This window comes from Esox lucius, chromosome 15 (genome assembly GCF_011004845.1).
Source record: "Esox lucius isolate fEsoLuc1 chromosome 15, fEsoLuc1.pri, whole genome shotgun sequence".
Classification (NCBI taxonomy): Eukaryota; Metazoa; Chordata; class Actinopteri; order Esociformes; family Esocidae; genus Esox; species Esox lucius.
This window is the reverse complement of record NC_047583.1, coordinates 24128961-24144086: the sequence shown is the minus strand read 5'-3', so window position 1 is coordinate 24144086 and position 15126 is coordinate 24128961. Positions and strand designations below refer to the sequence as shown.

General features: G+C 41.2%; 1 protein-coding gene across 3 annotated transcripts in view; it reads left to right on the top strand.

Moving 5' to 3' along the window:
• Positions 1–1135: 1135 nt before the first annotated feature.
• The window catches only part of arid4a (AT rich interactive domain 4A (RBP1-like)), a 33883-nt gene continuing 19892 nt past the window's right edge, over positions 1136–15126 (top strand). The window contains exons 1-11 of one of the 3 annotated variants that reach the window (XM_029125367.2): positions 1136–1223; positions 2271–2320; positions 2662–2772; positions 5075–5140; positions 5831–5921; positions 9151–9230; positions 9322–9404; positions 10418–10550; positions 10878–10957; positions 11141–11217; positions 11346–11524. In XM_029125367.2, coding sequence (XP_028981200.2) covers positions 2315–2320; positions 2662–2772; positions 5075–5140; positions 5831–5921; positions 9151–9230; positions 9322–9404; positions 10418–10550; positions 10878–10957; positions 11141–11217; positions 11346–11524 — 906 coding nt within the window. In that variant the 5' untranslated portion in view covers positions 1136–1223; positions 2271–2314. Of the gene's footprint in view, positions 1224–1703; positions 2153–2270; positions 2321–2661; positions 2773–5074; positions 5141–5830; positions 5922–9150; positions 9231–9321; positions 9420–10417; positions 10551–10877; positions 10958–11140; positions 11218–11345; positions 11525–15126 lie in introns of those variants that run through there. The other 2 variants (XM_029125365.2, XM_029125366.2) reach the window with 2 other exon arrangements.

The following is a 15126-nucleotide window of genomic DNA, read 5'->3' as shown; positions in this document are numbered from 1 at the left end:
AAGAAATTTGGTAATGCCAGTCATGTAAAAACATCAAGTTGGTTTTTTAGTGAATTATGTTTGGAAAGTGTTGGCCTGAGTTCGATTCCCGAAAGGGCATTCGTTTTGTGTTGCTCACTACTTATAAACATTTCATGCCAGGATTGTGGGTTAGATGGGGACCTAGTATTAAATTGTTTGGCCTAACAACTGTGAATTGCCCTGGATAAGAGTCTGATAAATATTTATGATAATGTCTACACATTGACCTTACAGATGGACTTCTGTGGCTCTGCATGTTGGCCTCATCTCGCTGGAGATAATTATATACTATATACCAAAGACGTGCCAACAATTTCTTAAATCTGATTGACTGCTGAGTTAATTGAATCAGAACAGTACATAAAGAACATATGCCATGGTGCAGATTCGTGTGATACTGAAAGTCAACCTAGTACATTTAAATTAGGAATTTCATATTTGAGTAAACTTAGTCAAAAGAACCCAGTATTCAGTTTCTCATACAACATTGTGTGCTACATTAATTTGCTGGCCTTACACTCCTACTGTAGTCAAGATATAACAACTATCACTTCATTAGCGTTTACCTGAACATGCTTCCGGTTACGTAACAAACTTCCCCGCTCTGACGTCCTACCATGTCCTACAAACATTTACTCGGCGCCATTGCACTCAACCGCAAACAAATCGATATTTGTACTTAATACGTACATAGCATATTCTACCCAGCACATTAACAAATAGCTAATAATCAATTCGTTAAAATACAAGTTACGGCTAGCAACATCCAGCGTAGACGTAGAAATAACGTGTTTTCACATTCAATCCATTTCCATTCTAGCTTGGAATGACAAGGAAGCCAGTGTCAAAAATAGGCGGTCCGTTGTAAGATGTTTCTATTGGATAGGATTGAAACATCGGAAAATGTAAAGCCAATCACATTTTCCTACTGGGGCGTTCTGGTTGTAGAAAAAGGCCAGGATGTAAGGACCAATAGCAACAATTCCCTCAAAGCGCCGATTTTATGTCTACAAAACATATATACAGAGAAGATACGCCCTATAGAATTTGAAGCACGTATTGGCCAATCATATTTCTGTGACTTGACCACCGCTGTCACAACAGCCAATCGGATTTCGAGAAACACAGCTTCGGCTCAACAGCTTGTTATTCGTGTATTGCTGTGCAACCCTAGCAAGTGGTGAGCAGTCGCGTAGCTGCATGTAAGTAAAAATATTAATATTCCTCTGAAATAAATTAAAAACTTTTAACAGCTGAAGCTATTTATTATAACGTGACACCTGTTTTGTTGGCTATCGGACGAGAGTTGGCTCAATTTGGCGTTATTTTTATTACAAGATTAACCTTAGCTAGACTGGTATTAAGGAATTGAATGGCAGTGACCAGTCGGCTTGTTTTTGCAGTGAAGAAATGTATGCGCCTTTTGTGAAACTGAAAATAAATAAATAATTATTGTACTGATACTTTTTGTTTTAACATCGTGAAGTACCTACATGCTTCTCTTTTATCCAAATGAGAGCCACACTGTAAATGGGTCTGCCGGAACAAGCTGGTCAACTCAATGACTACCAAGCAAGGCGGTTTAAATCGCCATATCGAGAAACAGAGTTAGCTACCTAGCATGGTTAAGTTAGCTAGCTAGCTAAATTTAGCTCCTGAGTTGAGATACAGCTTATTTCGTTGCTTACTTTCATAGAAAGACTCCAAAAACAATTATATTCGTGTTCTACTGAAACATCATAGTCTATGATGACTGTGTGGTACACCTTTTGGAGCCAGCTGATCTGTGTGACTGTATTTCACAAGCAGTTTGGAATGAACCCTCAGCCTGACATGGTGCAGCACGGCGAGCTATGATGGCGACGTGACACACTCAGCTTGCGAGCAAAGCGGGAAGGAACACGCACTATTTCTGTTTGTTGTCTGTGTGCAACGTCCTTGTAATATGCCAACGATGGGATGTGTAGATGATTTGATCATATACTTTCAAAAAGCTTTCGAATATTTTTTGTCAGTTTTAACAATCAGCAAACAGTAAAACTAGCCACACATTTTTGTGAATCTGGAGGGAGGGGGCTGCATCGAGCTAGAAAAGAATGCGTTTAGAAGTAACTGGCCAGCTACTGAGCTGGTTCGTTAGCTTGTTAGCATATTTACACATTTTCGTCTGAATTTAATTTAGTCCAGATCATGGCAGTTCTGACACATTTTCAGTAATCTGCAATTCCTTTATTTTTTTTATTTTACAGCAACCGAAATCAATCGAGCTGGACTCCCTCAAATAGCCTCTACGATGAAGGTAAGTCACTTGGCTACTCTCAGTTGTTGAAAACAGCAGTAAAGCCGACGCCTCTTTCACTAGCTTGCAAAGAGACTCGGGGACAACTGTCTACTGTATATGGTTGGCAACAATATATGGCAGCTTGATGGTTTTCCAGTGGCAGGCATGTTTCATTCGTTTTAATGTATACTTACTATATTACTATTTTAAGACAGCGTTTTTCCACCACCACCTCGTTATCGAGTGAAAAAATCTCTACAGTAAATTTAGTGTCTGTCACAATTTCTGTTTATGCTTCATGAATATTTATTTCAATAGTGGTTATGTTTTGTTCCTAAGTACAATGGTTTTTCGCACAGGCAGCAGATGAGCCTGCCTACCTGACTGTGGGGACAGATGTCAGCGCCAAATACAGAGGTGCATTCTGTGAAGCAAAAATCAAGACGGTTAAACGGATGGTGAAGGTTAAGGTAAGAACACTACACAACAATGGCTCCATCTCAAATGGATAATCCAAAACTGTTTCCTCTTTGTCAATGGCACACCACCCGATAATGCAATTTGAATGCTTCACAACCAACAATCATTTGCACAGGAGGGCATTGCCACCAATTTTATAGGAGATGGATAGAAGTCTCGACCCCAATTGCACCTTATTCCCTATGCTCTATTCCTCATTAGTTTTGTCAAATGTAGTTCACTATGTAGAATTGATTGTGCTGTTTGGGACACACTTGAATGTTGGTGACAAAAGGGGAGTGGGTGGAATGGTATGTATTGGCAGATGTTGATGTCCCCATCTTATAAAGTTATGCTTTTTGTATAGTTCTAGTAGAAACGCCTTCCTCTTCTAGCTATTGTCTGCCAGTAACATGTTCAAGTACAGACTTGTTCTATGAACAGCTTGGGTCTGTTTGTTTTAGGAAAAAAATTAGGTATTCTGCAACAACCTATGTTTTACCAGGTACACACTCCGAGAATTTAATTTAGTCATGAAATGGGAGCCCTACATTATACACTAGGTAATTGAATGTTTGGATATTGTGCCCATACCATTGTCATGATCACACTTATTACAACCTTCTGGTTTTAATATTTTGGTCAAATACATGGTTTATATTTGCAAGGACTGATAATGCTCAGACATGAAATAACCATGGCCTGTTTTCTGTAGTCGTTTTGCACAATGGATAGCAATGTAAGTTCAAGTGCTTTTGTAATCCTCAAAATCCACTGTGGAAACGTGGAGTTGGTGAACTGTTGACCTTTACAGCTAGTTCAGGGCAGGTGATGGTTATTGTTTTAAGACCAGATGACTCCCCACCAATCGCCAGGTTGCAGCATTGTGGTCCAACCTCCTGTATTCTCCATCATTCTCCTTTGCTTCAGCTCTTCCATTATTTGTCACAATGTCAGAGTTCCCTTGAATAATTGTTAGGTGGGATGTGGTAGGTAGCCCAGCTGAACTTTCTCCACATGGAAATGTTGGACAATGAAGGAATAGTGATTTGGCGAGTGAAGGCCACTGTCATTGGTCGTACTATAAGCATATACCTACTGTTGTTTTATCAGCTGGTTGAAGAAATTGTCTTTTGATGGAAACCCAACTACTGGTTCAGAGGTCTCCACCTGGGTTCTCATTGAAAACACTAGCCATTAAACCCTTTGAGTGTCAGACCTTCCCTCTCAGCATGGCTCTGCAGTTGTCACCGACTGCAAACAGGCTGCCTACACTCCCTCTCATATTGGCAGGAGCTTATTGGAGGTGTGGCTTACCATTGTAGGCTGTTCACTTCCTTGATGTAATTGATAGCACAGCCTGAGATGTCAACACTTGGTCAAGTGGATTATCTCAGTGTATTCAACAAGTACAGCTCAGGACCGTAACGGTCTATCTCCATTTTTATGAAAATCAAGTTATTGCCTCATACTGTACCTACGTAGCACTCTAAATACCCACACTACATTTCTGTTTAAAAGCAGCAGACAAACTTTCGACCCAATTACCCTGTACACTTACATACACTTCTACTTTACACTTGACCTGTCAACGACAGTACACCACAGCTGGCTGACCTGTCAACGACAGTACACCACAGCTGGCTGTAGACAGTTGACGCATGAGTGCAGGCAAGAATAATGTCATTGACCCCTTGCTCATTGCAAGGTCCTATCAGTGATCTTCACCATATATCCACCTGTCCCATGCTCTCTTCAGGTTGTGGCTAAAGCAGCCTCAAATATGCCTTTGTGGTTAAAGTTTTCACCCCCCTCCCCTGTTACAAATGCTGCCCCTTGTGATGAGTTATTAAATGTTTGTGGCCCTCACTGCTATCCAAGTTGCCCCGGTTCAACTGAAGCACTGCTGAACCTGTCCTGAATCCACGGACGGAGGACACTGCTCTCTGCATTGGCTCTGTCAGCTTCCCCAACTCACCAGTCAGAGACCAACTCCTGACTGAAAGGCAGCCATGTGCAAGAGCACCCGCTGCCAAAATGAACTGACTATCCCGAAGTCGAGAACTGGTCGATACTAAAGGTCACCCATCTCTCTGCTCATCGAGTGACATTGGCTTTTTCTATATGTATTTTATTAACTTTTCCCCCTCCGTTGTCTTCTTTTCATCCATCCGTATAGTGTGCTCATGACTTTCAGTTTGTATTATATATGTATAGGCTTCGGGGCAGTCCCGGAAGGGAAAGAGTTTTGTCTGTTAGACAACTAAATTGAATGTGTTTCTCATTCTATTTGTTTCCCTCGTCCCTCCCTAGGTGATGCTCAAAGGAGACACCACCTCGCAAGTTGTCCAAGATGACCAAGTCAAAGGACCGTTACGTGTAAGTTTAAACTTCTGTAACTGCCATCCCCAAACTACACAGGAGCGGAAGGAAAATGAGTTGGACCCTGAGTATATTTCCCCCTTTTTAAAATGTTTATTCTTATAGGCGAGTGTTTAACCACATGATAATCTCTTTGGTGTTTTGCTGGGGTTACAGTCACTGCAGGTTTTTCACTGGGGTTACAGTCACTGCAGACAGAAGTATTTTGGTGGTGTACTGCAATGGTCATAGGTGACTAATGCCCTGGTAAATCATACTGGTAACCCTGGTAGCATCAATGCTACTGCATCTTTATTCAAACACATTTCAAGACCTGTCTGGTACACTTTCAAAGTTGGTTGAAGGTTCATTGTGGCTTCAGTTTTTCCTGTCCTGTTTTTTAAGTCAAGCGTAGTTCCCCTTTTCACTGTTCTAAACACGTGATGATCTTTCACTCTGCTTATGCACATTAAGTTCTTTTATTTAGAGAAGTCTTGATCTGAGATTCTGGTTGAGCTGTGTTTTAAGTTCTTACTGAAATGGTGTAAAACATCAGACCTACTGCTGCGGAGTGGGTTCTGCTCTGACCTGCTGCTCTTTTAGCAAAAACATTGGACCGTCATTCCTAACTTTGCTGTCTTTTTCATGCATAAAATGGCTAAAGATCAGTGTATAAGCTGTTGTCATTTCCCTGGTGTTCTTCTGTAGGTGGGCTCCACAGTGGAGGTGAAGAGTGCGGAAGGGATCTGTAGTGAGGCCACCATCAACAAACTGACAGACGCCAGTTGGTACACTGTTGGTAAGGACAGCCAGAACACACCGACTGATGTTTTCTTCTCCTTTAAGTCAGGGATACTTAGTTTCTACATGCATGCTCAAACCCTAAGCCAGTGTTTCTCAACCCTGCTCCTGGCCCCCCCCCCCCGCCCTGCATGTTTTAGATCTCTCCCTGCTCTGTCACACCTGATTCATATGATCAGCTCATTATCAAGTCCTTCATGAGCTACATCAGGTATGTTAGGGCAGGGAGAGATCTAAAATGTGCAGGGCAGGGGGGCGCCCAGGAACAGGGTTGAGAAACACTGCCCTAAGCCAACAATGTTGTAGTCTGTTAGTAATAAATGTAAACACTGTATAGTTTTCAGAACATGGTTAAAACAAGCTTTCATTGCTCTGAATTCAAGTGGTTACCTTTTTCCTGTTCCCTCCCCTTTTTTTTTTTCTTTAAATTTTTTTACCAAAACACAGATGGGACAGAAGTCAAAACAAATGTGCAGTCAGTAAATATCCAACAAGGACCTGAGTAAAATAGATAACAAAGATAATTATTAAAAAAAACTAGTTGTAAGTCCCAATCACGGTACATCTTATGGCTGTTGCAAGTGCACTTAACCCCTTTCTTGCTATGGAAACTTTTCTCAGCATCAGGCTTTAACCCTTCTATTGAGTAACAATGTAATCACCTGTTCTGCTCTTAAACTCCTCAACACTACTTACAGAGCTCCATGTCTTTAGCAAGACAAAGCAATACCCCATTAACACCCTATAAACCTTTGACATTGTTTTGTAAGGAGCAGCACTGGATAGTAATGGAACAGTTTGGGTTGGGTTTCTGTGTGTCAAAATGAATAAGTAAAATAACAAACATAAATTCTAGAACCAGGTTGAAAACAGTGAACAGGAACTTTCTCAGTTTTCTGAGCAACGATTTGGTGCCTTGGGTTTTTCTTTTGACGTCAGACCTGGGTTCTTGAACATTAATCTGATGGATGACGAGCTAAACCAACTTCCTGGCCCTGTTGCCCCAAGCCGATATCTTAACAGATCATCTACTTGTGTGTTTTGGGAAAGGACAGGTTTTAGACACGACCAACAACATTATAGGGCTCCAGGCTGTGACCAAATGGTCACATTTCTGGTCCCCCGTGGGAATCCTCTGGTGTCGCACGCGTCATGCTCTACCAACGAAGCTACATATTTCCCTTATGTACGTTTATAAAACGAACCTGCAGGAGAGGTAGAACGATCAGCAACCTGAGTGAGAGAATGCTAGTGAAAATCAACACACCTGTCATATGCCATTGTTTTCACTGAACGATACAAATATCAGAGTCTGAGAATTTGAACTTCCCATCACTAATTCTTATTCGTCATGTTAAAAAATATGCAAAATCAAGACATTAACTAAAATGTTAAAAAACTGTATGTAGCCATGATTGCGTTCTTAAACTGACCTACATCCCAATGCTATAAGCCTAATCAGATATATATGTAGAAAATGAACTAAAATGCCAATATTGCTATTTTTCTCCAATAACCGTACCGGTGCTGCCACTGTAAGATTTGGTTACATCAGTGCCTTTACTGGATATTGTTGGTCTAGGGTTGTGACGTTTTTGTTTTGAGATCAGGGGTATTTTTTTGGGCTATTTACCTTGAGGAAGGGATGCCGGATCTGTCATGCAGCTTTAGCTTCAGGAAGGGATGCCGCTTATGTCATACAGAGCAAAACGTGCAAGTGAATTGCTGTCATGAATTACGTATAGTGTGTAAGTGTTCCATTAGTGTACCCACTTAATCATCAGTATGTGCTTACAAAAGCCCTGTGTAATGCCGCATTTCCACCGGCGCTTTACCCCAGTACCAGGGCCACACTTATACTAATGTTGGCTCCAGACTTTTCGGTTTCCCCTATACATTTGGTACCAAGGAGTTAAGGAGGGACTCAGGTGGGGAGGGAGGGGTAAAATATCAATGTGATTTAGTTTTCCGGTTACGGGTGTTTTTCTGTTTACAGTAGTGTTTGAACTTGAGTAATAAAACTAATGTATTCCTCAAACTCCTGCTACCAGCTCCTTCTCCGTTTTACACCCATGACCCTGCAACTGTAAGCCAGTGTATTCATTATTTAGTTTAAAAAGTGTTTTGTCAAAACTGTCTCCGTCTAATGGAAGGATTTGGCAGAATACTGAGGTAATTTTGCTTTGTTATAGGTTCTGCAGACTGCGTCTCAGTCTCATCTCTTCCTTTTTTTCTATTGAGTCAATGGCATCCTGTCACATTCGGTCAACTCTTTCCGTTCTGAGTCTTTGCTTCCTTTTACTGTTGCTTTTTTCTTTATTTTATCAGGGATCTGTTTGTTAGACCAGATGAAAACCATTACGAAAAACCTAAAGGAAATGAAACACATTGCCATTCGAATAGTACATCATGCCGCGTTTTAACAGCACCTAACTCATCAACCCGCAAACCCCGCCCTAAGTCCTAAAGTCCGGAGCTTGGCTGCAAGTGAGAGCCGGGCTACTCGGCCACGGCCTACTGGCCGACTGGCGCTGGCCTGTGTCGATGGACTTAAGGGTAAAACTACATTGTTTGGTACCAGTGGAAACGAGGCATAAGTGTGACCACCCAGCAGGTGAGAAAGGACACAGCGGGCACAACTTATTTTGTGAGCCTTTAAGGCCGGCCATGGGGCCATTGATGGAAATGCTGCCGGGGAATTCCCTCCCTTCTCTCATACCACAACAAATGTGCCCTTCTTGTGCACCAAGTTGATGTTTGGGGTTAAGGCCTCATGTGCCTGCCATACAAACAGACAGAGCCCCCTCTGTGTAGTGAATGAACCAAGTCTAGCACGTTTCATCAGAAGAGGTACCATCATTTACATTCCATTATGTTAACAGGGTCAAGCTCGCCGAAGCTGGCCATTTGGATATTGCATGTCAATATTGCAATTCCAATCATAGTTTGGTTTAATCGTGCAGCCCTAGTTTTACAGATGTTCTACCTTGCAGAAGAAACAGGTTACTGACCTTCTAACTAAGTCAACAAAAGTTGTCGGAGTATAGACAAATTGACGATATTTGTCGTTAGTCCCGTTTTAGTGTGGAGTAGTCCTTTTAAGGGTTATTCATTACGTGTCTGTTGGTTACATTTCCCCCTTTGCTGTCAACTGCTTGTTGGTTAATGACAGTTTGTCTATGAAGTTTGAGTATTTGAACAGACGTTGTTTCTCACAACCTTTCCAGTGTTTGACGACGGAGACGAGAAGACGCTCCGCAGGACATCACTTTGTCTGAAGGGAGAGAGACATTTTGCAGAAAGCGAGGTAAAGGGTCCGGTCTTCTGCTCTGCACGCCTCCCATTTGATTTTGTCCTCCTTATGTTGCACTGATACCTCAATACCTTTCTCCATCTAGACCTTGGACCAACTTCCGCTGACGAACCCAGAGCACTTCGGCACCCCTGTCATCGGGAAGAAGGGAAACCGCGGAGGACGGAGGTCATCTCAGGCTCAGTAAATTAACCCCTTTCACTTTTCCTTTTAAGCCCAGTCGTTACTCCCCACCACTAAGTAACTTTTTAAAACTGTCTGACCATCGGCTATTTAGAACCTCTGCCGATGTAGTTTAATGACCTAACCACCATTACCTGCCTTTGCCAGTGTGATTTGTCATTTCTATCAAGCTGTTTCTTAGACACTAACTGACCGTACTTATGTGGGCCTGGGTGTTTTAAGAGCCCTGATCATTGGTCTCGACGCTGACACTTACAGTTTGGTTTTGGAAACTAAAGAGCCCATATCACCAAAATAATTTTCAGAAGACCAGTAACTACACATCTGTAGGGTTAGTGTATGAATGTGGATATGTTACTGTGCTTGTTTGTGTGAGACAGACAACACCTGCTGCATTTTAGCTATGTAGTTTGCCCCATAAACCTGTGTGTAAGCTAACTGGAGAGGAAGTGTAGTTCCTCAACAGGAGTGCCTGCAGAATGTGGATCTGTGCCAATCTGCTTCTTGGTCCCTGGAAGGTAGTTTAGATGCTGCTGGAAGTGGTGTTGAAGGGCCAGTAGGGGGCCTTCTTCCCTCAGGTCTAAATGCCAAGTGGACATTGCCCTGTGTGGGGTGCTGTCTTTCAGGTAAAATGTTAGATGGGTGTCTTCATTTTCTCACAACAAAATCTTGTTGCACGTGTTGTTAGTGTAGCGGTGTTAGCCCTGGTTTCCTGGCCAAGTTCCCAACGTGGCCCTATTCCAACCAACTCTAGCCACCCCTCTCATTCTCAATTCGCATATCTCACTCGTCACCTCTCCACATCTGTGTTGGATGAAGTGAGTTTCCCCCTTACTATGTAATGCGCTTTGAGTGCCCCAGTTGGTAGAGGGGGGCTACGTCAAACCAATTTGTTATTGTATAAAAGGTTTTTATTTAGACTAAATGTTTTGATGGGGAAAGCCTGTAGTTTCTCACCAGTAGATGTTGTTCTGACGGTGTTGTTCTTTTCCCCTCAGTGCGGACGATGAAAAAGAGTCTTCTTCAAGTGAGGATGAAAGTGAGGACAGGAGGAGGTTAAATGATGATCTGCTGGGTAAAGTGGCCAGTATTCAGCCTGGGAGCGACCGGACCTGCTGGTACCTGGCCCTAGTGAGTCACGTGTATACAGTAGACCCCAGTCACATTCTTTTTTCCCCCTCATCCCTTCCATAGTCCATGTACATTTAGAATTGATTGGCCCTTGTTGTTGGCAACCATTCACACATTCATGAGTTGTGCGAATCAGTGCACTTCAAGTCTTTCGCATTTAGCTGCTCTTAGCTGCTAATTGAAATGTAGTGTTTAGGGTCACCCGAAGAACTTACTGTGAAACTGGAAGCAAATTGACAGTGGCCCTCTTTGGCCTTGGGTCCTTGTAGTACAGTCCTTTGTTGTGATTGGTCTTTCACAGCCATTTTCTGCATTGGTTCTGTGTAGGTGATATCACCAAGCTGCAATGATGACCTGACGGTGAAGAAGGACCAATGTCTAGTCAGATCATTTGGAGACTCCAAGTTGTAAGTTTTGGTCATCCTACTTCTACCTCATAGAGTTTTGAAGAATCCCAAGGTTACAGACGTGTCTTTCATTAATTTTCTCTTCAAAGAGGTTTCAAAGGCATGTACTATGTAAATTACTGTTGCCTATCTACAAAGTTGGTGACGTTTGAACTGAACACACATTTTATTTCTTTGTTTCAGTCACACTGTGGCGAGAAAGGATGTTCATGAAGTGAACATAGATGTCCTCTCTAAACCTGAATACTCGTCGAGGAAAGGTAAGGATGGCTCACCAAGGGAGCACAACACATCATTTCAGTTAGAGGTGTGAATGGTGTGATGTTAAAGCAACGCAATTGATTTGAAATGGGTCTGTAGGTCTAACTCTGGACCACTCTTTTCTTAGGATTAGATGGGGCAGTGCATTTCCTCAAGACCAAAGTGGTTCCTGACAGTTGGAAGATGGACATGAGTGAGATCTTGGAATCTTCCAGCAGTGATGATGAGGAAATGGAAGGCAAGGAGAGTGAGGAAGAGGAAGAGGAGGAGGAGGAAGACGAGGAAAAAGAAGATGTCAGTAATGAGGTAAGAACAGCCATTTGTCTGAGTTTAAGCCAACCCTTTACGTAAACCGCTTGTTTCTTGTATGACAATCAGTGCACTTTTATGAAGGAAGCTTTTCTGTCCCTGTTTACAACTTGATACTAAAGTGTGAAATATTCTATTAACAATTGCCTTCACAACGTGCTGGTCATGGGTGGAATGGCTACTTTAGTATGGAGTTTTTCATTTTTCTGCTGCATATTCATTTTGCCATGTTATGTTTCAGATGGGGGTCAGTACACTCACTAATGTAAACACTGCTGTACTTTACATTAATGACATCAGCACTGAAAATGAAATTGCACATTGCATTCATTGCATTTTTTCTCTGACATATTGGTTAATGATCAACCTTGATTCAGCCAAACTTCTTCCCAAATGGCACCCTATTCCCCTTTAGTGTACTACTTTTAACTAGGGCCCATAGGGGCTAGGGTGTTTTTAAGAAATCCTGAGTGTGTGGGGAAAGCCCCTTCAGGAACAACAATGGTTCATTCTTTCTGCTCCCAGAGTTTAAACAAATGGCCCTTCGTGTGGTTTTCAAAGCCTGTTCCCATAGCAACCAGCAGCTACTTCCTATGATACAGAGAGAAACTGTAGGGATTGGCTGTGGGCCAACAGAGGCGGCTGGCCTATTGGTAGGGAAGGTCCACGTGACTCTTTAAGGTTTCATTGTAGGTTTAAGGTTTCATCTACTGTTTTTCATAATGGCTTTGCTTTTCAAGGGTCAAATTACTAACTTGAGTATTTATTTACCTGGAGGACATTGTCAGTCTTGGTATACACTACAGTTCAAAGGTTTGGGGTCACTTAGAAATGTCCCAGTTTTTGAAAGAATAGCAAATTATTTGTCCATTAAAATAACATCAGATTGATAAGAAATGCAGTGTAGACATTGTTAATGTTGTAAATTACTGTTGTAGCTGGAAACGGTTGATTTTTTTTATGGAATATCTACAGAGACATACAAAGGCCCATTATCAGCAAACATCAGTCCTGTGTTTCAGTGGCACGTTGTCTTTTTTCTAATCCAGGTTTATCCGTTTTTATAAGCTAGTTGATCATTAGAAAGGCCCTTTGCAGTTATGTTACCACAGCTGATGATGAAAAAAGCAATAAAACTGTTCTTTAGCAGGGTCCGACGCTAACTTTTTTTCTCACTGAAATCTACTGGCCCAGACTGAATTAGAACCAGACAAGCCTAGTTCAGCCAGCCTGCAATTAAGTGATACATGTTGTTTGTTGCCCTCACTGGATTTGAACCCAGGTCTCCCAAGTGACATTTAGATAATTTTGTCACAAATTAACATCATGCCAAGTTTTAATGTTTCGCTAGACACCATTAAGCACTGCGTTAAACTGGCTATTGTTTCTTATTAAGTTTACCTCCATCACTAATGGCATCTATGAACTGTATGGCTTTTCCACTGGATGTTTTAACAGCGTGTTAGCCAGTAATAGGCTTACATCTCCTAACTTCCTAGGAATAGTCCTAAGAATTGAGCAGATGCTCGTGAGACTGAATATGAACTTTATACTGCCGAAGCTATTTCATTTCATGGCACAAAAACATTAGTTTTCTTTCATTGGAGAATGACATTGATACAATAGTTATCAATATAGGTGACAATAACTTTTTTTGTCAGGTGAAAAGACGAGAGAATCGTGCAAACCCCTACTCTTTTACAGCCCAAGGGGTTTTGATCTAGCCTATATTACCCCGAAAAGTTTGCACAGATACATCCTACAAAAATCCACCAGTAATAGTCGTAATATAACCATGAATGGTTTTGTTTTAGGCTTACTATAAAGCAGCTACTTATGGGGTCTGGCAAAACATACTATATATCTGTAAAATTCATAAGAACAATTACATTATGTAAGTATCATATCAGAATATTGATTTATACCACAGATTTGCATGTGATATGAGACGTGAGATCTGATACAAGCAATTACTGTTTACATAAATAAGATGATGCAATGCACATTACTCTTTAATAAATGGTTATCAAAATATTAGCTACTTTAAATATCCTTATCATTTCATGAAGATGCTTGCTTATTTGATGTGACATAAAAGCATGAAAATAAAAGTGAATATATTTATGGTCACATTAATATGGTGCAATACAGTACCTGCACTAGTTGGTTGACTGGATGTCTTGTGTCACAGCTAGCAAGCGCTTAGGCAGGCGTAGTTAACATGACGCTTACTGTTGGAGCCATGTTCTTGTTGTTTCTCTATCCGTATTCAACAGAATGTCATGGCTGTAGTCCATGAATGGTTTCTTCCTCTTCACAACATGATAGGTGGTCGTAATTCCTTTTTTCAATTTGGCTACGCATCAAAGTGTCCAAAACTAACTTTTTTTAAATTTGTTTTAGCTCATCTGCCAAGGGGACTGGTAGATGAAAAAATCCACTGGCCAAGCATATTTTTTACCGTCCAAAATAATAAATAGCCTTTTTGTGTCACGTATCCCTTAATTTCAGTACATTTAATTTGAGATAAGGTATTATCTTAGGGTGACCAGACGTCCTGGTTTCAAGCTGGGTGTCCGGGGTCCCGACAAATATCTGTAAAACACTCATGTCCTGATTTATTTTATTTATTATATATTTTATTTTTTTATTTACATTTCCTACCAAATTGTCCTGGTTTTTACCACAATCAAAATAGTAATAATGCTATTTCCACATATGAGTCAGAGACAAACATACAACTGCGTAGAACTGCTTAGTAAAGCAACAATTCTCATCAAAGCTCCACAAACTATAAACATGTACTATGACCAACATGCCTGCGTTAGTGCATACATGTGCGTGTGCATTAATGTGCGATACACTTAAGGGTCACGGTTTGAGAATGTGGTCATCCTATATTATGTTGTATACAAACATTTTATTTCCAATGACAAATTTGTTTTTTCTGCTATATCTTCAGCATACTGGCCACACACAGAACAACTCCTCACCACAGCCTCAGCATTATACTGTAGCTGGCCTCTTGAAACGTCTTTATCTCCAAACCTCCAATTCGCACACCAGTATCTCTTCCGTGTCAACTTTCTTAACATTATTTGACAATACTTAACAATCCCAAATAACCTAAGTACCCCCCCCCCCCCCCCACACACACAGAAACACACACACACACACACAGTTAGTTAAGCTTTATAAACCCCCATGGGGCAATTTTGTTTACAGCCAGCAGACACATACAACATACCATCAACACAAAACAATAGAACACATAAAATAGTACATTAAATATACTCATTTAAAAGACTAATTGCTCTAGGGATCATGGATTTTTTTTTAACCTGTTGGTGTTAGCCCGTGGAACATTATAACGACGCCCAGAAGGAAGCAATAAAAACTCTTGGCACAAGGGGTGAGAAGGGTCAGCAATGATGGCCTTAGCCTTCCTCCCACATCTGACCCTGTACACCTCGCTAAGGTCATTTAGGGCAATTAGGGGAATAAAACATTTTCATAAAAGTAGAATCCAAATGACAATTTCTAAGTTTCTGATAAAAATACATAGGTTGATGTGCCTTCTTACAAACAGCATCTACCTG